This window comes from Cephus cinctus, unplaced genomic scaffold (assembly GCF_000341935.2).
Source record: "Cephus cinctus unplaced genomic scaffold, Ccin1 Ccin1_scaffold1588, whole genome shotgun sequence".
NCBI lineage: Eukaryota > Metazoa > Arthropoda > Insecta > Hymenoptera > Cephidae > Cephus > Cephus cinctus.
Window position 1 is genome coordinate 24398 of NW_014333893.1, and position 27452 is coordinate 51849.

The following is a 27452-nucleotide window of genomic DNA, read 5'->3' on the forward strand; positions in this document are numbered from 1 at the left end:
TTGCCTATGTAAAGAAATTTTATTGTATATATAACACAAGGTTCGTGTACTACTTCTACGATTAAACAACTACAGAACCAGTCGGTTTAGCTGCCACTGCACGAAAGAAACGATTTATGCAACGTTACGCATAAATACGGTGGATACATTACGGTACGATTATTTATTATAAAGTTAACACGCTTCTACACATCTTAAAAATTACTTCGTCTGCCTGACCACAACAATGTGTCACCCACTTTTATTCTTAGCTCGTAATTCATCCGCCTTTTTCAACTCGTATTGTCTAGTATATTTACAGATGTATAAGAATTGTCATTAAGGCAATTTGAGTTTCGAAGCAGGTACAATTGATGGATGCAAATCATGACTTTTGGTATCCGAGTGAATATCTTTAATTAAATTAGCGCATTTTTATTTCTCGTTTTTCGCGCTACTGTACTGCCATTAGTTAATATCTCAAAGAATCAGCATGATAGTAATACTCGTTAATTAACGTATTCTTTGTATTATATTGTCTCCTAAAACAATGAAAACGTGTTCTTTATTATTTTTTTAAGGATTAAATTACTGGTAAAATTAAATTTTACTACTATAAAAATCAGTGTTTATTCGCAGAATTCTAAATTTTCAAGAAAAAAAAAGTCAATACATTGATCCAATGTAACGCAGTGAACAATTCTATAAATAGTAGATAATAATTAAAATCATTTGACATTTTATCTATCGTACTATCACGTGATTCCTTGATTATATTTGTTTAAACATTCCACGTATGAGCATATGAAAAAAATTTTGCCAGCTTATATTCTGATTTCGAAAGTGGCTTTCTAATGCACAGAAAATATTGTTAAATTTGACATTGCACGTTATTACAATTTTGTTAAATTATCTAAATTTGTTGTATATAATTACTATAATAAACACTTTGTTTTTTTGCTGTACCGCATGTTGCCGCTAGGCACTTATGTTGTAAAATTCTCCTAACAATTGTCACCATATTGTATAAGTATAATCTAGGTACTTTAATTAATTACTTTAGTGCCTCCTTTTTTGTCTTTCATGTTTCTTGTCTTCCTCTCCTTGTATAAAGAATATACAATACAACGCATACTCGATACCTAATTATATTACACACCTAATATCTATTTTCAATTGCCTCGTACGATCGTCTAGAAAAAGATCTTACCGCCGATATAAATAAATATTATCATTGGAAAGGGTAAATATTGCACAATCTATTATGCGCGTGCTGAAGGAAATATATAAAATATCGAGTAAACAAGTTTGGCCATACATTTCTAGAGTTCAGTTACCATATGCTAAAAATTAACTTGTAAAATGAACATACACAAAAGTGGATAAAAGTTGATTGAAATCGATAAAACGGGAGAACGAATGCAATTTTTCCAGAAGAATGAAAAACATGCAAATGGAAAAAGACAGGAAAGAAAAATTCAATGATTGTATACAATGGGGATTGGCTACATCTATTATTATTACATCCTTCTGATTGAGTTGTAATTGAATATTCTTACTGTTAATTATTTTGTTTTGTGAATGATCAGTCGTTCGATCTAATTTTTCTTTAAATCTCGAGACAGATGACTTTTCACTTTTACTCTTTAAATTGCATCTTGTTCCTCCACCACACACACTGATTGCATGGACTGTCACTAAGATCATACATTCGGGAAATATTCAAACCTTATTACGGGTCCATCCACATTGTGGATACGTTATTCTAGAAAACAAATGACAATAATAACCGACTATGGTATTTACTAAAAGGAACTTTAGATGAACTAAATCGTAATAATGTAATGAATATTTTTACAAGCAATGGATGAATGTATTACATTGATTAAAAAAAAAGGTTCATACAAATTACGCTTATATGTACACACAATAATACTAATGACAGTATACGAAACAAACAATAACGTACTAAGTGATTACTGTTGATTCAACATATGATCGATAAAGATTAATTATGGTGTGAATAATTGGTGAATAATCATTAATCACTGATTCTGGCAATAACTTAGCTGGCGTATGAAAAAATGCTCGGCAAAATTGAAAAAACGATCTTTCAGATTGTAATCCCGAGTCTTCTATAATTACATGAAAGACAATGATTAAGGTTCGCTAAATCAATCTAACGTTACACGTGGAATATCCATCAAACTAAGGTCCAGATAAATAAGCATATCTGGAATGTATTTTTCAAAGTTCAACGTAGGTTCGACTGAACGCTCACGAAGACTGAAAATTATTTAAGACGCAACATGAGTACTTGGTTTATAATTTTTTCTTCTTTTAAATATGAGTGTTATAACTTTAGCAATTTTTGTGGCTACGAATTGTTCGCATTTTTTCATAAACTTTATTACTAGAGGGTTACTAAGAATCTTAATGAATCCCGTTTACGAATATAGTACCACGTTATTATTCACGAGATCATCGATGTATCTACAAAGTTTTATATAAATCGCAGGTTAAAGAAGACGCAATTACAATGAAAAGTCAATGATTACTTTGTCTCACGATATACACTGTTCGTAAACGAGAATATCATTGATTACGCTACCGCATAGCCTATACCGTGCTTTCGATTTTTACAGTGGCATTCGCTGGCTGAGATGCAATTGTGGTGTCACTGATTTCGTCAGTTTCGGATTGACTTGACGTATCAGAGGCATCGTCCATTCCCTTTCTCTGTGAAATGTCATGCAATTGAATTAGACACGAGATCATTACTATTCGAACGAATCACAAATTTCCAAACTCTAATGTTTCATTAACTTCAGACTACAGCTGTCGTATTATAAGAAACAAAGACTCACTTCATCCATACTACTTTTACCATTATGCTGCAAATGATTATAAGTAACTCACCTTATGCGAATGATGAATATTCCGAAGAGCTCTTTGCACTTCTGGATTGCTTTCTAGAGTAGAGGACTGACTGGACGGAGGATGCGAATACTCGGAAGTGTTCTCCTCGTCGGATGCTAGTACTCCATCTATACATGCAGAAGTCTGCTTAAATCGTCTCGTCCGACATCCTGGTCCAATCGGTCTCCTTGCAATGCTAGAATGAAAAAGAATTTACAGGTTTCAACGGACGGTAACTAAGTGTTATCTGACGAATGTATAAACTGTAAATGAACATGTTCTCAAATGTAAACCAGTCGTCTCGTGCGTACCTTCTACGTCTAAGAGAATAATTATAAGTGTAGCTTGGATCTTCTCCCTCTTCGTCGGACCAACTTTCCTCATAGGCATCATCTTCATGATCACATAATGTGTCTATTGTCTCAGGACAGGTCCTTATTGCCAATATATCAGGCTCGTCTTTTCCTATGCTGGCACCAGTTATAATAACGCCACAACAGTGACCAGACAACTTCATCAGATCTTCTTTTCCTCGACTGTAACGTTAAATTAATATTAGGAAGAGTCTAATGAAGGCCCTCGAGTCAAATGATCCTACAAAGCCAATTAACCTGTGAGATATAGTGACATCGTCACAATTCCCATTATCGATGGGTGAAATGACACGATTGGCGTTAAGAATCTCGCTAACTTTTCGACCGAGGGTCTCGAGGTGGTCGTCATCGCTACAATCCTTGAGACGCTCGTTTCCATTCAAGTGATTGTCACTGGAGATAGGCTCAGGACTGGAACAAGACCTAGACTGCATCCTATAATGAGTCTCGGATGCTGCGGGATTCCCGTTGAGACATTCGTTCGTAGTCCTGGTGAACGAATGCTTCCTGGACGGTTCTAGAGTAAATTTATTCGACTCCTTATGCGCTACAGGACTAAGATCAGTTTCACTAATATTCATTACGTCCGTTTGCGTTTGATTATCAACATATCTGACAGATGGGTCTGCGCTCTGCAACATTGAGACAATGTCAGATATACTATAGTCATTATATTTAAAAGTATTACAAGGATTGTTAACTAACACGCTAGACGACAATTACCTTCCTTTCTCTGTGCGGACTGGATCTTGGACTCGAACTGACGCCACAACCGGAACCGACTCTGCGATGCCTGTACTTCCGCTGTTTAAAACTATTGCTGGGAGCCAAAACAGTTTCCGGTTGATTCGATTCGTTGAGCTGCGTATATAAGGTGGCCTTGACGAGACTCTGTGGAGAATCCACAGGCGACGGTGGCGTCGTGGGCGTCGACGAGGTCGAGAATTGCACCGTAGGATTTCGCCTGCGATGAAGTCTTTCCTGAGCTTTTAAAAGCGGATGTACTATGCGTTTCTTAGATTGCTTATATCCGGATTGTTGCTCTCTTCTGAAACGTTAATTTTCGCGTTAGGACTACGTGCCCAATATGAATTTCCACACAATGCCTCACATTCACTAACTCACTTTATCACGTCACGTTCCCGTTGCTCCAACTGGAGTAGAACAGCGCTTAGCTCAAGATAAAGATTATTAGTACGCTCGAGTTTACGTTCATAATGTTCTCGAATGTCTTGGGCATGCCTCAGCTCGTCTTCCCGTCGTCGAATTAAATCAGCTTCGAATCTCGGACTGCTGGAACTATTCGTTTGCATTTGCTTCATGTGCACCCTTATCTCTTCTTTCCACGTTTGCTATGATAAATCATAAACCTCGATTATCGCCGTACAATGGACACGTTTAATAATCCAGATCAATCTTATTGCTCGCTTAATTAATAAAAATTGTACGGGTTGTTTTATTACCTGCGTTTTAAAGTATTCATCTGGTTTCGTCGACAATACTTCTACCGCGGCAATGTTAAGGTGAATTTCAATGTGTTTAAAAGACGGCCGGTTACGAGGTTTAGCCGCCCAGCATTGCTTCACGAGTAATCGGTATCCTTCTGGGCAACTGGCTGGTATCGGCAAGTGCAAAGAATTATTGCCGACACCCCACATAATGGCCGATGCGTCCACATCCTTGTACGGTACTTCGCCGCTGAGTAATTCCCAGAGTACAACTCCGTAGGACCTTAGATTAATAGAAGTCATAAGGAAATGTATATAAAACACTTATAGTGCTATAGAAATATTTAACTGTCATTCTCAGGCTGTTATATTATTCTACTAACCATATATCAACTTTCTCAGAACATGGTTCATTTCGAATAATTTCGGGAGCCATCCAGGCTACGGTACCTGCAAAACTCATACGGGTGCTGATTTCATTCCACTCTCTGCTCGTACCGAAGTCGCTAATCTTCACGACTTCTCCCCGTCCAATTAGCACACTAAAATGATAATAATTGGTAATACATGCAGGACACGGTAACGCCGAGCTGGGCGATTATTAGTTTCCTTAATTAAAGAAGAGCGTTCTCGATATAAATCTTTTTTTTTAAACGTATCATGATAGAAATAATATCAGTATGCGGTTCAAGTTAAAGGCTTACTTGGGACTTTTGAGATCTCTGTGAATTATTTTGTGTGCATGGAGATAAGTCATTCCTGCGGCTATCTGTTTTGACCAGGAAACAAGTCTTGCAGGCGGTACAGGTTCTCCAGCTCTGAGCAGATCGTACAAGGGACCAAATGGACAAAACTCCATTATTATACAGTAGCATGGTGCTTGAGTACATACACCTCTGAAAATGAATAAAATTTTTTAATTGAACGATTCTCATTGAATTTTAACCTCCTGGATTAAGAAGCAGCTTCAAGATCTTGACTTACTTGAACTTTACGATATTTGGGTGATTGAGCTTTCTCAGGTGGCGTATATCAGTCTCGCGTGCTTCTCGCACTTTTTTCACAGCAACGACTTCCTTGTTCAACGTCCCACGAAACACTGCGCCTTGAGCCCCCGAACCGAGCCATTGTAATTCTCCAATAGACTCAAATGGAATTTCCCAGTCATCGGCTGCATACGATAAACGAACATTTGAATCTAATATTATTATATACTGAATTAGATTCAACTAAATGATTACAAACTTTGATGTCCTTTGATCTTCTCATTGACAGCAGCTTTCGACAGCATGCTCCATACGGGTCTCATGCACCCCAAAATCCCTTCCACCCAGCTGGGTCTCTGAGCGTCCAAGGTACCTGAACCTGGTGCGCATTTCGTACCACTTTCACTGGAATTACTGTTACTTTCTGAATGCGTGTGACTACCGTCCGGCAATGGTGTATCGTGAGGACCGCTGATAGTTGGTCCTCCAGCTATCCCACTCAGCTGGCCCAACTCCTCTTGGATACACAGCATGCTGAAACAAACATTGACCATGTAAATTTATAAGAGTGACATCGGGGAATCCCCGTAAAATTATAAATCGATTATATCCTCAATCAATTTTCATAGCTCAAAGTATAACAATCGTTTGATCTAATATTTTCAAAATACTTCAATGTTTCTCCCTATACATATCTTTTACTCGGATTTCTCTATTTACAAAGTCAAATTTTCATTGTCATCCACGATCACCCTTTGTTCTTAATGAGTGAATCTGCGCGCGTAAACACAAGCCCGATCAATGGCCGAGTAAAGTCTCTGACTTTTGCAGAGAGAAAAGTAAAGCACACTTACAGACATACAGAAACTGGCACATGCCACTTGCGCAATTCGAAATGACAAAGAGCACGAAAGAAGAGCAAATAATAGGAACGCATTCTGAATTATCGAAATCTCATGCGCAAAAGCGAATGGAGGTCATCGAAGCTCGCCAAGCCGTTTTGGTACGTTAACCGCCAACGATTCTTCCTAACTGTAAAAACTTTTGCGTCATTAGCAGCGTTCTGCATCGTTTATCTTCTTATAGCTTTATTATAATCCTCTTCTTATCTCTAGGAATCCATTTAATAAAAGAATGGCATCGTAGAATATTCAAACCACATCGCACGTATCGCCAACGGTTTATTTCGTCTTTTTTAAATCAATATAATTTCCGCTTTTGGATTTCTTAAGTTGGCGTCTATGTTTATCCTCGTCTAGGACGACCAATTAGAATTCTATACGGGATGCGTTTAGAGTTGTTTTCTACGTTGGATTCTCGGAATTTTATCGTGCACGTGCGCTACCTCCTCTAGCGCTGCTTTTAACGTAAAGAACAAAGGCAAAGACTATTCGCGATAACTCACGGTGACTTTCCTCAACAATGACCTATAAATACGATTTTTAAATTGCATACTATATTATACGTATAAACATATACGCTAACTGTCACTTTTCACTACGGGCAACTAAATACATATGTATAATAAGCACGTTGCGACATATCCGACAAATTCTATTTACCCAAAGAGACTACCAATCGTGTATTCCATCGGCACAGTATTACGTGTGACGTTTGTCAAAGAGGACGAATAAAAAGTTAAAAGAACGAATGAAGGTGTAGAGGAAGAATGCATCTCGTTACACGGTTTTCAACTTTTGAACGTGGTAAGTAGGAGAAATGTCTTCTTTATTATTTCGGCTCTTAACGAACACCTGAACGGTAGAAGATTCGAAATAAATATCGATCGATCTTCGGCATGAAAAGTCGATTAATCGAATCGAGTCGAATACTAAGAATTCGATAAAATACAAACCGGTGGTATAACGATTTTATTTGACTGCAGACGCGATTGGTAACACGTAACGGCCGTTAGTGGCCATTGACGTAAATCGTTAACAAATAAATTAAAGTTGTTTGTCTTTGTTCAAATGTACAAAGCGCATGGCGAAACAGCTAAGAGGAAAAAGTAAACACATCTATTAGCACTTTATTAAATTCACTGTACAAAGTCGACTTTATCGCCTACATTTTCTTCTGCTATCACGATTCAATAAAATTCCCCATTTTTCTTATAACTACTTCTTAACGCAATGGACAACCTCGGGTAACTTACATATGGTATTACAGTTTCCTATGGTACAGGATTACCGACAGTTTCATCACAACAATCAATTGCATATGACAGTTAATCTATTATAACATCAGTAATGTCACGATCGCGTTCAAATACGTAAAACCACGTGGGCTTTTGCCTTGGTCGCAAAGTACCTACGTATACATTACGGTACATATAGGTACACGAGCAGTGGCGTAGAAGCTATTAAGTTAGAAAACCACAGCAAGAAGAAAATATCAACAAAGGAGTAGACACCTCGACTTTGAAGCAACACGTGTTGTTCGAGATTTTAAAATTAATTTCTGATATCAGCCATTTCAGAGATACGGCCAAGCAGGGAAACAGAGAATGGAAGGAAGAGAGAACAAAGGAGACAATGAACTTTTATTAATCTTTTTGCGATTTTCGAAGGGAATGTCGTCAAAGGGAAAACGGAGCTCTGCCGAAAAAGCACGAGTCTCTTGGCCTTGCCAAAGTAAATACCTGATAAACGAAACGGAACGGCCATTGCGGTGGAAAATTCGTGCGCGTTTCGTCACATATATATGTGTATAGATGAACTAGCTTCGAGCGGAAGACGTCAAGGAGGAGACATCGATCCAACATCGCCTAAGGTATCTTCCCCTAGTGACGTCATCATCAAACATTCTTAACATGAACGTAGTGGTCAACGGCCCGAATTCACATTATTAAATTTGCCGCGAAATTCAAAACTCATCAAGCCATATCAACTGTGCTATCGTCGTTAGAAAACGTTTCTTACCGGAAACGGTAGTAATATATATATATACATTATACACATATATATTAATAAAGACCCTTAAAAATGATCAACAATCCCAACACAATACGACAGAATAATTCTTTCTGTATAAAATAACTAGGACAATTCCCCAAAAACATTCTAGTAACATTCTCAAAAGCATCCACCTCAAATACGATAATCGTCTCATGAATAACTGGAGATTAAAACGACTAAATAAACGACCTCTTGCGCAACATTATCATTTCTATATGAGCGATACGTGTAAGAAGAGAGAGCCTAGTAACATTCGTGTCCGAGTGGTATTTACCTTGGGGAAGGAAAATTCGTGAAAACCTTATAAAAGTAATTCTATCACGGTCTACGTATCAAGTCCAGTTTATCAGTCCGATCAACACGCAAGTCACAAAGCACAAAGCCACAAATATAATTCCCAATTAGAAATAAATTTCGGACCAAGTATTCCATTCGTCATGAGTTTGAGATCCACCTTATAATACAGTGTTATTCAAACGGCACACTGCACCAACCAAAGTTAGTCCCCTCTCAAAAGTCGACTCTTATAGTAGAAACCACCTTCGGGTGGTTAAACACTCAATAGTATTGTACCCAAGTGAATCGGCCATTCCACTCGTCCCTGAGTATCCTTAATAGGAAGCATCGAAGCAATCGCAAAGCTACGATATACACGGGATGCACGTGCGTGCCGATTCGCCTCTACGTTATCAAAGGATTCCCGAGAATTCTTATCGACCTATTGTTTATCGTACCGAAACGTTTTCCAGAGCCAGTCGAACGTGCGTCCATTACTTCTCTTCCCGACAGGAGTAAGCCCGACCTTATAAAACGTCACAACATCCACCCACACCATCCTCCGTATTTCAGCTTTTCGTGCGGTCTTACAAAATTTACTTCCAATAAGTGACAAGTAGCGAAACTCGTGTTATCTGTCCGACGCCAGACAGCCGTTGTTGTATGGGTCTTAGCTAGAAGACGGTGCCTGATCAAACAAGAGACCAGTCCTATATTATCGACTTTATACATGTATATAAAGACTGGATCGTACAGACACGGCATTCACGTACACCGTAGATAGACACGTGTGACGTTTCCAGACTCGAAGGGATCGAGGAATTTTTAGCCGTCAACAAGCCAACCGTTATCAGGAATACATTCCACGGTAAGACCTTCGCGGTGCTCACCTCGTCGTAACGTTGACTGGTGGTACGACGTCAACGTCATCCTGACACTTCTTGACGAAGAACCGTGCGAGTACCATCGTCGCGTACGAAACATATGGACAGTCAATGATTTTTCAACACTTCGCGCACTAAACACAAAACCTTTGTAGACGGGACTGGGAATGAAAATAATTTAACGCCGATAGTAATAAGAATTTTTATACGACGCGCGACTATCTCGTTGCTCGGTTGGACTGGTGACGCGGGCACCCGCTCGGCAGTACTCGGCGTTACTGTCGCACTGAGACTCCGTCGAACGCTACGGACTTGGCCAAACGAGAGTCGCTTGCGGGGGCGACTGATAATCGTCTCCTGAACCAGTGGATCTCAACTTATTAGTATTCGGTAATTAAGAATAAAAATATATGGAAAAAAAACTTTTTTTTCACAACGATACTTCAAGACATAATTTTCGGAGGTTTACTATTAGATCGAAGTACAGGTCCGGTGAGTTAGGTTAGAAAAAAAAGTGTAAAATTTTAATAGCCGTTAGGAACGAGTCGCCAGGGCCCAAGAGCTGTGCCGTTACTGGCGTAATAACACCAGGCACGAGTATAATACTGTAACTAGACTTCGTGCAGAGTATATAAGTGCTTCTCGTGTTGAAAGTTTGTTTTAGGATCCGTGTAGAGGTGTCGGTTAGTACGAGATGGTAATGGTATCGGACTTGGGAATATATAGGGTGGGATGATAGTTAGGATACTTTGGGTATATACGTATACTGATAAAACTCCGTGAGACAGTGACTATCAATTTGGTTGATGTGGCAGGGAAAATGATTATAAATCTTTTGTATTCGCTGTGGGTAACCACTGCTTGGGATTTCCATCGCTATTCTGTTTACATTCCAGCAGCCACGTTACCGCCTTGTGATCCTCTGGCGTGAAATCAAGTTCACGCGGAATTCCTGATAGTTCGACGCGTTCTTATCGAAACGACAGTACTTAAAATCGATTTGGGTATTTAATTCCTATTGGCAGACAGTAACTCGGATTAATTTGCATAGGCACTAATGGACCCGGCCTCCGGTTTATCTGACCTTGCGAGGCGACACGTTTCACTGACTTCGAGATCGCAGGTATCAAAGTAGCCGAGAATGCACGTGGGGTATTATGATCGGCTAAAAGACAAATTTATCAAAGTACGACTGGAATGCGATAATGTCTATTTTTGTGGCGATCAGCTTGAAATTGCTCAATCTGAAAGATTACAATTGACGTAAGAATTCCTGGGCGCCAGAGACAGAGAGAGAGAGGGGAGGAACGAAGGCGTGAGAGGGGATAACGATCATCTCTCGACTTACCCGAGGTACGTACATACGTATAAAATAAAATCCTGCTCCTACGTCTATGTCGCGACATAAAAAATATCGCAAAAGGATGCGACGTACAGAAATAACGATAATACACACTGACAGTGGATCACATGACATCCGAGTAGCACGTGCTCCGCTGTCACAACATCCCGATGACAGATACTGCAAAGGAAACAGTCAGCCTGGATTTTTGTACGGTATAATTAAGATTGGGAAAACTAGCAAACAGCTGTATGGTACAAGTAACAAAGAAGTAACACATACAAGTAATCAATCTGCTTCAGTGCATTTAACGTATTTGAAGATCAGTGACTGATCTTGGCACTAAGCTTTTTTTAAACCTTTTTCGTTTACTCGTCACCCGGTATAACACGGTCCACGCTACTCGGTAGACAGGTGTACGCGGTGGAGTTTACATTCGACGAATTTCTAGAGAAGGGATCAAGGACAACCTGGCTCTGCCGTTAGTTTCGAATGGCCGAGTACACGGGACGTCGATGCTGGCAATCGTTACGTTCCGTTTGTCGTTATTAACCGAGCGTGTCCTCCGACAAGAGAGGAGGGTCGCTACGTTCCAATTTTTCAAAATCTTTATTCCGCGGAATCGCGCGTCAAAGGTTAAAAGCGGTGCGTTGTATATGTAACGTCAATAGATAAGAGATATTATCATTGGCTTCGTTCAAAACGTCTTCGTCTTAGGTATACATGATCCTGGGTATCTGTTACCTGTTTGTAAAAATATGTGCTTCCGGTTGGGAAGTCGACAGAACCACCTGATTCACACTCGACGACGTTCCCGTCTCCTGAGGTTCGAATTTGAACGTCTCAGGCTGGGAGAGCGTTTCCGTCTCGGCAGGAGTGCGCATTCTTAACGATACGTCTCAGGCGTGCCACACCTGAAAGAGAAGAAAAAAAAAAAATTATAAACTCGTACGTTAAAGAAATAAAATCTCACGTGATTTAACCTACTTGGTTATATATAGTTACGGGTATTACGTCAGTATAGCAGGTATTCACAGTCATGACTATATATATATATATATAGACCTTCGCCAAAAGATAGACCATCGATCGATCAGGACCTCCATTGCTAAAGTCCTTAGGATTCACTGTCAAAGCTCACAAATAGCTAGCTACACGTATATATATTTTTCGTAGTCTCTGTTGGTCTTCTTAAGATAATCAATTAAGGTAATCAAGTGTTGCGCAAAGTCTTCAGGGTGCAGGAGGGCTTGGCTTTCGTTTTCAGCGATTCTTACGCGTAGCGACCCAGTTCTACCGCATGGACGGTGTCTAGAGGTGATCGGAGGATTTGAACAATGTCACAGTCACTCCCGGATTTGAATTAATAGACCAAGAGGGAAAAAAAAAGAGCGAAACAGAAAGTCTGTTATGTCTGGAGTGCTTTATTGTAATGGCGGACGGAGTGTATTGCATCAGTTCTTTTTTACGATGCCACGCGATAACCTACACGGTACTACGAGTCGAATAATAGGAAGGGTACGATATGTGAATAAATTGAAAGAGCATCGCACCGAGCGGGCAGGGACATGAAAATAATTCCAAGCTGCGTAAAAATAACATTCTCGTCGTCCCCCGCGAGAGTGCCGTTCTCCGCGTGCTTTTTATGTTTAATTTTTTTTAAATCGAACCCGGATCGCCTTACCGCTGCTAGCAGCCAAATTATTTTCAGGAGACACTCGCAACACGTGAAAGTAACACGACATATTTGAAATAGCAGAATCACACTTTCTATCAATGTTCAAGTCGAAATTGGAACGTGAGTAAGTATACTGTATCTTGCGAGGTTAGAACGCTGGTCGTCGACAGTGTACAAAATATACGTACATAGGACATCTATATATATAAATAATAATAATGGTACGCAAGATCTTGTTAGAACGAAAGTTATTGTTTATGGATTCCGATCATTTTTCACGCAGTGACTGAAGTCAGTGCAGGTTGGGTACTTGCTTGAGTTTCTTGGCGCGAGATATGAAAAAGTAACAAAGGATAGAGAGCTGTTTCACAACTGAGGTATATCTACTAATGGCTATAGGCTACAAGCGTACATACCGTAGAGTATGGGTGGCTGTAGGATGGAATGAAAAAAAATAAAAGGAGGTAAGATAAAGGAGGAGCAAAAGTAAGACAAAAACAGAAGGATTACTTTTGGCATAACAAGTCGGGACGGGTTCAATGGAATGTTTGGCCGCGTGGCTAGTCTAGTAAGAGGCGTGGTATGTGGCCGTCGCATACCGAACCCGACCGCAGTTTTATTTTACGCAGATTCCTCGGCCGATTATCCCGCAGGGTGCGTTATTTTACATTTTGAGCCCGGCAATTAACTTCTATCGCGGTGGATGCTTAGAATGATAAAAAGAAAGGTTAGATCTTAGAACGGCAGTCGAGCATCGAGTATATGCGGACACGACCGGAAAGTCGCTTTCACATATAGTCACGGGTATACGGAGTTTAATCAGAAAGTAGATTACTGGATAAAATAAAATTGTTACTAGACCCATGGTAAGTCTTCTACTTTCTGCATAAAAACGGATGTGGTATAGAAGAGAAAAAATATTAGAAACACCCCGTTCCGTCGGACGAAGTAATTAAATTTGCAACCTGAGTCACTCTGGATACGTGTCACCGTCTGTATAACAGCCGACTACCTTACGTCTGCGGGCGTAGAGGCTTTAACGATCACCCCCTTAATACTTTCAACCCCTCCTCGGACAAAAAAGAAGTACAGTCCCTTGCGTAATTACAGTGCTGCTTAGTGTTTTAGTATACGTGAAATTTGAAACGGATGACCTTTTGCTAATTTCCAGGAACCGTTATCGCTTTCGAGTATCCGTTACTGTCAACGGGAATACACAAGTTGAAGTTTTTTTAGTACAAACCTGCACAAGTTAATATGGTAGAACTACAAGTTTTGTATTTTTTCACATAAGGATAATTAATACAATTAAAATAGAATATTTCACGGCAGCGTTCTTTCGTGTTCTGAAATATTTTATTTTTCATACAGATGGATGGATCCTCCTACGGTAATCCATAGGCCACTGTACAGAAGCACGTTTTGTATAGTTTTGTCAACAAAGCGATTTTTTTTTCTATTTTTGGGGAATACCTAAAACAAAAATTTTCCTACTCATTTATTGACGACAATCTTAAATCCCTAATTTTTTTTTCCTAATACGACTGTATCGCCCTTAGTTCTACGCCTATGTCCATACAGCAGTTGCCCTCGGGTTGCGAATGAAATACCCAGTAGGGTAGTACGAAATTTCGTGGGGTCGCTCACCCTCTATCGTCAGTCTCCATAGGCTTATCAGTTCTTTCGATCCAGCACAATAATTCAGCATACTATATACATCCATTTCGCCTTATCAATCGAATCCAACAGTGTCACCAATGTCTAAAATACCCACTAAAAATGTATCTTGGTTCGAAGTATCGACTTATCAATGAGAACGTATAATGAACAGCTGACAAAAAATTCAATCAATTAAAGTACTCATTATCGCAATAGAGAAAACATTCTAGAACATTTTTCAAGGTTAATCAAACGGACCCGAACACACTATATTAAATGTATCATTACCATGCAGATCTTTAGAACCCGAATATTTTGTATGAAAAAAAAAAAGAAAATAATAATAATAAACGTCAGTTATTCCAATTTACTCCGTGGCACGAATATTAATCTACCATTGATCATGTCTACTGCACCGGACCCCACTTCGCATAATTTAATTACGATTACGTACACACGTGCGCCCATAGAGATAACCCAAGCAGGAGTGGTAGCTTATTCGTGTTTCCTATAAAGGTCCGTGTGAGCAGACCTTTACGCGTTGCATGCGATTCAGCCGCACGCTATGTGTACTCTCCCTTATTCGTGTTTAGTGAGCACGCGTCCTAAGGGGAAAAAAAATCAAGAAAATATAATTTTCATTATTACTCTACGTGTATGACGTGTTGCATATTACGAACAATGATTTACGTATGTTGAATTAAGGTTTGTTTTGGTCGGATTTTTGAGGTTAGGTTGGAATGCCGTATACTTATTGTTAGCACTACTCGACCGGGCGTTGATGTCACTCAATGGATCGGCTGAACACCGTACGGCTTTAATATATTCCGTTTCCTCCAAGGCTTCGCTGTTACTGGAAAATATTGCGAATGACAGCTGTGCTAGGTAGACACAAATGAATTACAGCACGTGCAACATTTGTAATAGTTTGTGGGGAGAATTTTAATTTTTTACTAATTTGAGGACCGGTCATATGTGAATATGAAATGGATCACATGTCTATATGGGAATAAGGGAGTTATTGTAGAACTTTTTTTTTCTTTTCTTTTTTTGTATTGGTACTTACTGGTGAAATTATTATTGCTTGCAATCATTTGTAATATACTATATATGTATATGTTACCTGATATTTTATGGATTTTGGTCGTTTTTTTTTCGACGGGAAACGATTGGGTAACGACACGGAATGATACTAGGAAAAATGCTTTGATATTAAAATATGGTTTAGTATATATAGTATATATAGTATTAGTTATCATTAACCATTTTGTAAGTTTTTAATACTTTATTTACTAACTTGGATTTTTCTCTGATACATTTTTTGGAAATACTATACTATACGTTAAAGTGATTTGAAGCAGGCTGTAACGTCTTATGTTTGTCAGACTTAAAATAAATTCACGTTTTACGTCTGAAAGCGGAGGTTTTATTTGCCTTTCATTATCTCTGTTATCTTAGGCTCGACTAAAATCGTATCCTTACGCCATTGTACTTATACATAGTGATTTACGACACTAAGCGGAGAGAACCCTTAAAGTCTGTGCCGCAAGGTTTTTGTACCTGAATGTTTTCATGCGGAAGTTTTCCATAGGATTTGTTCCTTTCAACCTGAAAGATTCCACTAGATTCGAATTGGAATTCAAAATTTTCTACTGGTTTTTTCAGTTGCATTATCAGTATACGCAATACATTTTCTTACTTATTAAAATTACATCGTATGCAATATCTCGAGATACTACGAGAATATAAGATTAGAATATAACTAGAGCAAAATTTTGAACTCATATCAAACATATGAAATCTCTAAGATACCCGATAACTTGACATTCGGATACCATTTCTGGTAATTTACAAAGTCGAGAGTGTACTAACGAATTTCGAGACTTAAAATGAACTCGTCGCGAAAGGCAAATTCCGTGCGAGACAGAAAGAAGCAATAAAAGAGATGGCGTCCCTTTAAACTGCACATATTTTCGGAGCTGCAAAGATAAACATAGCCGTGCGAGTCGTTGCCCGGAAATAAAGAGACGAGTAGCTATACCAAGGGAGTTGCACTTATTAATTCGCGTCAAATTACTTGCCGTGCGTTGACCCAAGTAAATAATATCATAATGTCCACGTGCAAGTACAACACACAATAATTAATTTAAAAAAAAACATCCCTAAAACTGGCGATCGAATTTAGTAAAAAGCATCGGAGATCAACGGTGTCCACCATTGGTAAGAAAACAGCGCGACGACTTTCTCCAAAAGTTCCTGTGGCCATCGTGCTCAGAATAAACCGGCTGATCCGTGTCAGCGTCCAGAAAACAACGGTACCGCGTTTACTTGAAAAGTCGCGTGTAACAAGGAAATAAGAGGAAAAAGAAGAAGAAGCTGTCAGTAAGTCTTACGCGCAGCGTCCATCATTAAATCGCGTTGCGGTTGGAATGAATAGGTCTAGATAAACAGAAATCATATCTTTCGCGTATTTGAGGTTATCAATATTTCCGACGACTCCAATGCTCCACTATAAGTCGTAGCTGCTCGTAATATACACACACGAGGCTCGCTCGAGCAGGCTTTCACTTTCCGTTTGCCTTGCACAACGAAAACGGCGCTCGAGCATCGATACAAAAAAGTCATCGGAGCGTAGAGTCGCGAAATGACGGAAAAGCGTTATTGCACGCCGGATTGGCAGGGAGCCCAGGTGGTAGGTACGCGTCACGCGAGCACTATCGATCCATAGGAAAGACAGGTACTCAGCCAGTTTTTCTTTCTCCTACCTGGACGATATGTACGGCTCTCCTGCTGGCGGCGCTCGCTTTTCTTACGAATCCGCGACGCTGCTGCTGCTGCTGCCCCGAACGCTGCCATACATCCGTCGTAACTCCACAACCTCCGTCGCACTTATCTCTTTCGGCACCACCGTACAAAGTTCTACGTGCACCCGGCGCACCTTGACGAGTCCTCGCACGGTTTGAGATATCAGAACAGTACGGGGCCCGGCCCATTCATTGGCACTCACGAAAACATCCCCGACGTAAGCGTCCCCCGTACACACTAATACAAAATGGCGCGCGTCACGGCATCGCCATCGCCAACGCCACGGCGCTACTGCTGGTGTTAGTGACTGCCAGGATGCCTAGCGGGGGTACGACTCTCTGCCTCCACTATACATTATGTATACTATAGCATAGACTCTATACTATCCTCCTTCTTTACCTCCACTCCCATCCCTACCTTTCTCTCACTCTTTCTCTCCTGACCACCTCCCCGGCGCTACTCTGTATATCTATATTATATGCTCTACCTATATACTGCTTTTGTAGACAGAGTTCCCTCTACGCTATCCCACTGTGATCAACACTGCAGATGTAGAATGGTACGGGAATATTAATATTGAAATAATATTCAGCATTTTTAAATGTTTTACTTATCCTTCTTTTTCTGCAAAATGATATAAATGCTTCGTGATTATAAGTTCTTGACGCAGACCTATTAGAATGCAGGATTCAAGCAATTTATGTAATTTCGTGAGAGTATTGTCCATTCTCAAGGTTCTGAGATAGTTGTTTGTTCTGAAATTGAAGGATATATAGGTCTCTGCCGGGAGGAGATACACCAGTTCCAAGAAGTGTTTGTCGCTTCCGAGAAGAGGGTCCGGGATTGTCTTGGTTTTAGTCCCTGGCTTTTTAGTGGTCCTCTTTTGCACAGGCGCACTGTATACCTGGTCTGGCACGTTAAAGGGACGGACGCCAACCATCCCATTTGATTTTATTCTTATTCTCTTTTCTTCTTCCTCAAACTACAAACCACCTTCGCTCCATTACCATCGGTTCGTCTCTTCCCAGTAAAATTTGTCCGTCCTCCTTCAATCTTTTCATCCTTTCACGTACTAAACTGCGCTGCGCACTCGGTCGATTCTCTCTTGACGTCATGACCACCCTAGAGTCTTACCATTAGGATGGACGTAGATGGGACATTCAAAAAAGCCTCCAGTGTTGAGTCAACAATGACGCAATACCCGATGATGAAAACAACTTATACATTTTCTAGCGTTTAAAAAAAAAATTCCTATTTACCATTTTTATTTTGTCGTAACAGATATACCTCCAATTACTTCGACCTAAATGGATGATATAGTTAATAGCGTTGAATAAATATTTAACTTAATATATTATTATAGCATAAAATTTTGCATTATGACAAGCATACCTTTCATTCGTATACCCGTATTTATTCTTTCTTAATTTCCTTGTGCTTATGTTGTATCGCACGTTATTGTGGGCATACATATATCTATGGAGATCCTAGGTGAAATGAAAAATGTATTTCGCAAGAATGAAGCATCGTCTCTTATGTCTTACGTAACTGGCGACCGGCCAAACTGGGATCCCATTTCCAGGACCTTGAACGCACACTTGGATGCGAATTTCGTGCCGATCGTTATCGGATTCCAGGAAAGCTTCCCCCTTTAAGGCTAGATTGTGCCGAAAGCTTTATAGTGGTAGACTCGTTTTATTGACTCTCGTAGCATATAATCTATGCGTACTATACATGTTTTCAAGCTAGGATGAATAATGTAAAAATGTAGAGATTGCTAATACCCCTATATAATTCCGAGGTAAGTAATAACAGAAGGTAGAAATAAAATAATGTTTGTAAGGGCTAAAAGTGAAGCAGAAACAAGGGTAGAAAAGTATTGACCTTAGCTCCATCTATGTGTCACACAACTAGCTAGGCGTAAGTTACCTAACTTATCGACACAATAATTATTCTTTTTGAGGTCGATTAAATATATTGGAGCTCACAGGGCATAATTACAAAAATTATGGTAATTAAGGTATAAAATTGGTCATTATTTAGGAAAACAGTATTATAATAATTGTGCGAGCATATATGTATACATTTCACAGATATTCACATTTCATTTGTACGTATAAAAAGTTATGGCTTAACTATGAGTAAAATCAACTGTATAACATCTCTTTTATATTATTATATGTAAATTATCAGATAAATTTATTGCATATTTAAATTTTTTTGCGAACGCCATGAATGTTGTTAATTAAAAACGGACAATCATCGTACAATTCCTCAGGAGTGGTTTTATTTATTTATTTTCTTCCTAAACTAGAATCTTCAGTCATTTTATTTTTCCAACCAGCTTTGAGCGAATTCCATAAATTTTTTTCTGGACTAGGCAAACTGATAAACTTATTATCATCTGCTTCTTTTTCTTCTTTCATAGCCAATCCCCTCAATCTTGCCTTTGCAGCTACGATCACGACGTCGTCGTACAAATCCTCTTCTACATTTTCATTTTGAATAGGAAGTATAACAGGGTCATTTTTGGGTGTTTGATAATGTTCTGAATCCATTAGTTCTTCTTTATCAATAATCGGTATCGGAGCATTATTCTGGTCCATTCCATTTGTTTGCAAGTTAGCGATGTCCGAATAATACTCTTCAATTGGTGCCGATTGCTGGTTTGCAACAGCTGGCGAATTATAGATAGGTTTAGGTGGAGGTGGTAAATTATATTCGGAAGTTTCCTCCACTTGAGTCGGAGTATATTTTTGCATTTCAGTATTATAAGGAATAATACCCGCCACTAAACTAGAACTGTCGTCGTAGATTGGTAATTCCTCAACATTGATTGGTGTTTGTGATGAATTGGGTTTACTTTTTTTCCCTTCCTTTGTCGGTGAGTCTCTTCTCATCACTCTACTAAGAATTGATCTTTTCTGCAACGATCCCTGTGGCGTACTCTGTAATTCCTCCTTTGCCTTTTGCTTTTGTTTTTTCCGCTTTTCTTGTGGTATCACTTCATGAACGTCGTCATAGCACAAAGACTCTCTCTGATTAGAAAGATTAGGTGATTTCTTTTGAAATGCATCACTTGACAATTTTGTAAGAACTTGCTCTTGTGAATTTTTGTTTTGATCATTAGATTCTAAACGAACAAAAACTGCGTCGTCATACATATCTTGTTGTTCTAGATCTTTCACAGCATTCTGCACCGAACTTTTTTGCTTTTCAACTTCAAGCTTCGTAATTGCCCTATCTTTTTCAATCACAGTCAGTACGTCATCGTACAGTTCCTGATCATCCTTTTCTGTATCTGAATTCTTTCTCTTTGAATTTCTAATATTTTCATATGGGATTTCTTGTATCTTCTGATAAATATCGTCGTCCATATCATCCACAGGATCGTAAGAACACGTTGAGAACTTTTTTGGTTTGGACATTAAACATGGTAATCGTGTAGGTAAAGGTGGCGGAGTTTCATCATTTTGAACTGTATCCTTAGTCGTAGAATCAAGTCTGTCATTTTCTTTTTTTGTATCCGTATTCTTTTCTATCATTACAGAACGATTCAGACTAACCCCGGTAGTGGATTCCCGGATGTCAACATCTTGATAATTTTCTGTTGGTATAAACTCATTCACCGCAACATCCGACTTTGCCGTTCTTACCGTGAACACGTGGTTTGTGATATTTTGCAATTTCATATCACTCTCGTTACTTCCAAATTTACATATCGCAGCCACCCACTGTTCCATATCTTTCGGCGAACGCGCTATAAACTAAAAACAACATAATCTCAATAAAATATATAATTAATTAACATAAATAATTTAAAGAAAGTACGTCTTATAATCATACCAGCATCGTCGTGTTACCGGGATTAAAGATCTCGAAGGCTCTATCACTTTTTCGCGGATCATTAGTTATTGTTTCGTGTGCTGGACGACATTTGTAATCGCGAATAGACAAAACGTCGTAAGGACGACTATCCTTTACATCTTTGTACATAATAAGATGCGTTCCTACCAGACCTAATAGATAAAACAAAAGAGTGCAAATATATATTAATAAAAAAAAAGTATCGGTCACATTACCGTTAAAATAAATTTACATACCGACCCAACATTTTCGGTATTGTTCAATAAAGAAAAACTTTTTTCCCCCCCTAATTTCAAGCGGTCCACACTTGTAACTTGCATCTTTGGTCTGTTCTGCCGAGAAGTTCTTATATATACTTAATACATTATCTATTACTGCATTTTTACTCGTATTCTTTTTAATTGGCGTTTTCGGTTCCTCCTGTACTTCCGCAAAACTCTCATAATAATCTTTCGATACTTCAGATTGAGGTTTGTCAGCATCCACATATTCTTCTATCTCACCAGTCTTATCCAAAAATGACAACTCTTTCCCAACACTCATAGACAGATACTGCTCTGTCGGTAAAGATCCCTGTAGCGAAAGTGCATAAATAGCAATTTTCGAGCGCGACAGAAGATTTTCTCGCCTGGTACTGATCGCGGTCGGTAACTCAACATTATCAAGAGATTCAAGAAAATGCACGAGCTCTAAAACGAATAAAAGGAATTAATTAACAATTGAAAAAACGTTTTTACGAACATCATTATTACATAGAATATCGTAATGAACCATTCACAATCATTGTTCACGTTATTGTTTTGATGATCGAAGATTCTGCTTACCTCGTATAATGCTGACAATGTTCTCTTCAAGAACCATCTTTAGTCTTGCGTATGTTTTTCGTTCTATCTTATCGGATCGCAATGCGTCACTAAGTTTCTTTTGGATAGTTTATTATCTGTCATAATCAATGTTTATCTATGGCACTGCATCGATATTCGTATACAGCCATTGGACTTCGATTTTCGATAACGATCAGATATCGATACTTTGCAGCTAGAGAATCATTCGATTATCTATCAGTGAAGCCGCAACAATGTTACTAGTTACCTAAAACATAAAGATTTTTAATAAATGTATCATTAGTAACATTCGTAATCATTGATATTTCAAATCTGTTCAAATATAACTTAATGAGACTTGACAGGATGTATAATGACAGATAATACGTTATCAGTACTGACAGCAGGCAAGATGTTGCACATTAGCTGGCCAAAAAATGAACAACGAATATGTAAAATATTACGGTTGTATTATAAACAATTATTAAGATTGGTAGAAACAATATTTTTTATTATTAATCTTCCAGTTGTGGTATCTTTTTTCTTGTCATTAAAAACTTACACCTATCGCGTCTGTCGGATTACGCGCGGTCACTGGAAAATGAAAACCTGAATGTTTTTGTCAATCATTACACATGTGAATTGGACTCTGCTCATTCTAACCTATAAAATAGTATTGTCAAAGATTTTAAGTATTACGAATACAAGACGATAATTTTCAATATTAACATTTTCCCCTAGAATCTCACTATGTAGCATCGTGTCAAAAAAATCTCAAGTTGGATTACGGACCTTTTGATGATTATCAGTTAAAAATTTGTAATATTAATACAGTGGCATATGGAAAAAGCTCCTGCTTACGTTTTAATTGTAGATTTCTAAAGTTAATCAATTTGATATCCGTAATATGAAATATACAGATATACCAATGTCAATTTTTTAAACTTTGAATTACAATTAGACGTATATATAATACAATACATTTATTTCTTCAAGAAAGGTAATCGATGCAACGTACTTCCTTCTACAAATCATTTACGTTTAAATGTTACTCTCAAATTGAAAAAACTTATAAGGACGTCCTTAAAAATATTATGGATCCTTTTCGTCCTTCCGCTTGCCTCGAAGATAAGACCTTGCGTAAAAATATGTGTCTAACGAACGATACCGGGTATTCCCTAAAATAGGAATATTATTATGATGCGACACTACCTAATTCGATTTCTGAATTTTTTTTAATTAGCATTTTTCCTGTCTATTGTAGAACTACGCTAGCTGGAAGGGCTACGAGACATCGTCTCTTTGTATAAACTTTAATAAACGGGCTCAGTGTGGTACTTGAGTAGTTAAGACAGGCGTGGATGCCTGACCCCTTATCCCACACATTGAATTCTATTACTCCAGTATAATTAGTCTTATTATCTACACTGCGATGTCGAATTATGGACAGAAGCTATGAATCATACAACAATGTCATATTAGGTTAGAAAATAACGATTTTGTAACGTCCAAATAATAGTAACCATATAAAATATAAATTTATATGCGTCCATCAGTCATATTCAATTATACACTAATTTCAAAAATATCTCGACGATTGTACGGTCTGACTTGATTTTTTGTCCTCATCAAGTCTTTATCATTTTCCAAAAAGATTATATTCCTGTAATTAACGTCATACACGTTCGGTAAGCTAATTTTTCAAGAAAACGACGACTTGGGAAAATAATCGTATGAGAAAACTATAAGGACCCGTCCAAGTGGCCATTTTGACGAAGTCGCCATTCGTGATTGGATCCACTCCTTATTCAATTTCATATATCCGAGCAAAATATTCAGTAATCACTTCTTTTAGGAATTTGAAAAATCCTGAAAATATTTTAGGATATTGCTTTGTATACATCTAATCGCTAAGCACAAATTCCTTGAAAAACCAGCCATGGCCATTTTTCCGTAAAAGACTACGTTATAACTCGACACTTGACATTACTTATTTCTCGTGAAAATACCGGTAAGCTCACCTGCTTTTTCGTACACATGCCGCTTATTTTCACCGTATATCAAATTTGGGGATCCATCTAATACTCATTCTCACGAAAGAATTACCACAGCGGCAGTGTTTGCCTTTTTTACACAAGATTGCACATTTGCACTGAACACTCTGAATTTTCTTTTGTAACTTAAAGACGAAACTGAAGAAGAGTATTTGTGTGCTCCGGAGAAGACAATACCGATTGTCTCGCTGCTTCGTTCGTTGTATACGTGAACTGCCGAACTACGATCTGCTCGTTAGAATTCAGTGTACGACGTAGCACGTGCGCGAGACAGAAGGCGACTCCCGCAGAGCTCTTGCCGTTGTTGTGTAGCTGTCGTGAACGACAGCTTCGTCGCCACTGAGAGTCTCTCTGAGTCATAGTCGCGTCTATGGCTGTGACTCCTTTTCTGTTTTTAACTTCCAACACGTCTTCAATCATTTAATTCAATTGAGACAGTTTGTAGCTTCTGTGCAGCAGGTTCGGGGTTATGATATGCTTTTGTGACTTTCCAAAGCAATGACAAGTGATGAGATTTTCCTGTTGAGAATTTCTCATGTCTCGTATACCACATTTTGTGAATTTATCTCAGACGCCAACGAGGAAATTCATGAAAACGCTTCTGAGATAGAAAGGAAAAAATGAAACTTGAATCAACTGGAGGAAAGGGAGAGTTCTCTATAAGACTCCATGAGGATTAAGTATGTGTCCTATCTTCGTACTTGACCTTGCAGTGGAGGCGTCTGACAGACCCACCCCGTAAGTATATATTCTTAATGGCAAGAAGAAAGACGACACCAGTGGAGGGATTAAAATCGAAAAGTCTACCCGTCAACTTTGAGGGCCTGTGACATGAACTACGGAGAAGTTGGGTAGACAAAACAAAACGGTAAAGCTACGGATGTTTGTCAGATGTGTGATCAAAATAATGTGGTCGATAAAAGATTTTATAAAGGAAAAATTAATTGTCAGAGCTGATTCAGCTGCCGGTGCACCAGCGGGACAATATTGTTGTGAATTTGGTTCGAGGAAATATTTTTTACTATGTGGTGTCGGTGGAATTGTTTCTTGTGGCATTACACATACATTAATAACACCTTTGGATTTGATAAAATGTCGTTTGCAGGTTAGTGCAAAGAATAATTTATTAATTTATAAATATTTAATATATACCGTGATCACAGGTCGATTCCGCCAAATATAAAAATCTAGCCCATGGATTCAAAATAACCGTAGCTGAGGAAGGGATCCTGGGTTTGACAAAGGGTTGGTTACCGACCCTTTACGGTTACTCGATCCAAGGTTTCTTAAAATTTGGTCTTTACGAATGGTTTAAAGTTTACTATGCCAAACTTGTCGGCGAAGAAATCGCATACGATTATCGCACATGGATATTTCTAATGAGTTCAGCTTCTGCTGAATTTTTCGCTGATATCGGTTTGGCTCCATTCGAAGCATGCAAGGTAACGATCCTGTTAAATATATTCAATCAACCCTTTTTTACCCAGCCAGTCCACTCACCTATGGTCACAATAAATAGGTTAGGATTCAAACGTCAACCGGCTTTACCAGCTCTCTCACGACCGCCATGAAGATCATGATGCAGGAGGGTGGTCCAGGAGTCTTCTACAAGGGTCTAGTCCCACTTTGGTTAAGACAGATTCCTTATACGATGATGAAGTTTACCTGTTTCGAAAGGACGCTTGAACTTCTTTATAAACTTGTCGTCCCAAAGCCACGCGCCGATTGCACAAAGGCTGAACAATTGGTTGTCACTTTTGCAGCTGGTTATATCGCTGGTGTATTTTGTGCCGTAGTCAGTCATCCGGCAGATTCGGTTGTTAGTAAACTTAATCAAGAGAAGGGATCCACTGCGATACAAATAGCTAAGAAAATTGGTTGGGCCGGTATGTGGATGGGATTGGGACCACGTATTGTTATGATTGGTACACTTACCGGCTTGCAATGGTTCCTGTACGACGCATTTAAGGTTTTCACCCGGATGCCCCGACCACCTCCTTTGGAAAGATCAAAGACAAAGATTAGCGATAAAAAATAATATCGATACCGTAACTTTTTGTAAATCAAAAATTAGAATACCACAATATATAGAAACTTTATTTTTTTTTAATTCTATAACACGTCTTTATTTATCTTTACCGTCAATTGGAAATAGACGTCTTCACGAAACGACGTACAATCGAATCAATCCACTCATATTATTTTTATACAATGTAGCTACAATGGATCCAGGCAGTTGGTGTGTATGTTATTAAGTAGTAGATTAGACATGACGAAATAAAAATTGGAAATTTATTGAATTATTTCAAGTATCAATAATTCCCGTACGACAACTAATTATATGGGCGGTACCCATAATTTAGCGTTCAAGTTTCTCCTTTATAATTATTCAAGACAATAAGAAAATGTACTTAACGGAACCGTTAAAATGTATCAGCAACAGTGAGCACCATGCAAGTAACGATGGACCCAACAACGGAAATAAATTACGCTTTGGGTATAGTACGTGCATATTTCGATTTGAAAAAATTAGTATTTTTTAAAACTTCTTTAAATTTGACAGACTCGCATTTGCATGCAAGCATTAGGACTTTGGCCACGAACATCCAACAAGCTTCGTTTGACGATCATTGCAATTTATTTGCTTGCATTAACCGAATGGTTTGCTGGGCAGTATGCATATTACATCACTAAAAAACTTGATTGGATGCCTTTTATTGTAAAAATAAAACATACAGTAGTAGGTAAGGTATATTATGTATACAGATTCTTATATATGTTTTGTTTTATTTTTATTTATTGTTCCAGCCCATATGTTCATTGGGAAATATCTATTGGCCATTATTGCTGGAAGTCAGTTTGGAGAATGTTTATCCGCCCTGGAAAGAGATTGGCATAATGTCAAATTGACGTATGAAATAGAGATCATGCGAATTTATGCCACCAAAGGCAGATATTACGCTCTAATCTGTTTCATCTTGTCTTTCACAACCGTCACGTTACAATTAATAGTCCCATTGACTCCTTTATCGGAATCTCGCGCCTTTCCTTATCCATCGCACTATTGGTTCGATTACCAAAGCAGCCCATATTACGAAATTGTTTATACTTTAAAAATATTTTCAAGTACCATTCTTGCCGCATGTAACGTTACTGTTGATGGATTTATTATTATTCTAATTATGCATGTCATTGGACAATTGGAGCTCGTTAGTGAGCATATAAGAAACATGGAGGTTATGAAATCAACGATAGAAACTTGTGTACAGCGACATAGAGTTGTTATATGGTAAGTCGAGTGTTTGTGGAGCCTATTGTTGGGCAGTGACATCAATTTCACTTTGAGGGGCCATCTTCTTACGAAATTAAACGCAAACAAGTCCCTTCAAAGTGAAACTGA

General features: G+C 38.5%; 4 protein-coding genes across 11 annotated transcripts in view; 2 read left to right on the forward strand and 2 right to left on the reverse strand.

The window, feature by feature from the left end:
• LOC107273414 (mitogen-activated protein kinase kinase kinase 12) lies at positions 1–17631 on the reverse strand. Of its 6 annotated transcripts, none has more exons than XR_003061534.1 (13): positions 17268–17631; positions 11910–12079; positions 5966–6240; positions 5705–5918; positions 5425–5616; positions 5104–5262; positions 4736–5003; positions 4398–4624; positions 3996–4320; positions 3590–3904; positions 3210–3434; positions 2899–3094; positions 1–2718 (listed from the first exon to the last, which is right to left on the reverse strand). XR_003061534.1 is itself a non-coding variant. In XM_025090739.1 (13 exons), the coding sequence occupies exons 2-13, from the start codon at positions 12047–12049 to the stop codon at positions 2599–2601; spliced, it is 2736 nt and encodes a 911-aa protein (XP_024946507.1). In that variant the 5' UTR covers positions 12050–12079; positions 17268–17621; the 3' UTR covers positions 1–2598. The 6 variants fall into 6 exon arrangements, 5 of the variants coding, with proteins under 5 accessions (XP_024946507.1, XP_015607063.1, XP_024946510.1 ...); XM_025090739.1 differs by having other exon boundaries at positions 3510–3904; positions 17268–17621; XM_015751577.2 differs by having other exon boundaries at positions 3510–3904; positions 5705–5891; positions 17268–17618.
• The window catches only part of LOC107273420 (odorant receptor 4), a 22142-nt gene continuing 960 nt past the window's right edge, over positions 6271–27452 (forward strand). For 2 of the 3 annotated variants that reach the window (XM_015751591.2, XM_015751592.2), the window contains exons 1-3: positions 26434–26554; positions 26616–26796; positions 26861–27341. In XM_015751591.2, coding sequence (XP_015607077.1) covers positions 26504–26554; positions 26616–26796; positions 26861–27341 — 713 coding nt within the window. In that variant the 5' untranslated portion in view covers positions 26434–26503. Of the gene's footprint in view, positions 7413–26433; positions 26555–26615; positions 26797–26860; positions 27342–27452 lie in introns of those variants that run through there. The other variant, XM_015751593.2, reaches the window with a different exon arrangement.
• On the reverse strand, positions 18980–24451 carry LOC107273417. Its single transcript, XM_015751584.2, has 5 exons — positions 24020–24451; positions 21999–22266; positions 21411–21863; positions 21154–21326; positions 18980–21074 (listed from the first exon to the last, which is right to left on the reverse strand). The coding sequence occupies exons 2-5, from the start codon at positions 22033–22035 to the stop codon at positions 19602–19604; spliced, it is 2136 nt and encodes a 711-aa protein (XP_015607070.1). The 5' UTR covers positions 22036–22266; positions 24020–24451; the 3' UTR covers positions 18980–19601.
• Positions 24928–26352, forward strand: LOC107273421 (phosphate carrier protein, mitochondrial). The gene is made up of 3 exons (XM_015751594.2): positions 24928–25157; positions 25216–25494; positions 25572–26352. The coding sequence occupies exons 1-3, from the start codon at positions 24933–24935 to the stop codon at positions 26088–26090; spliced, it is 1023 nt and encodes a 340-aa protein (XP_015607080.1). The 5' UTR covers positions 24928–24932; the 3' UTR covers positions 26091–26352.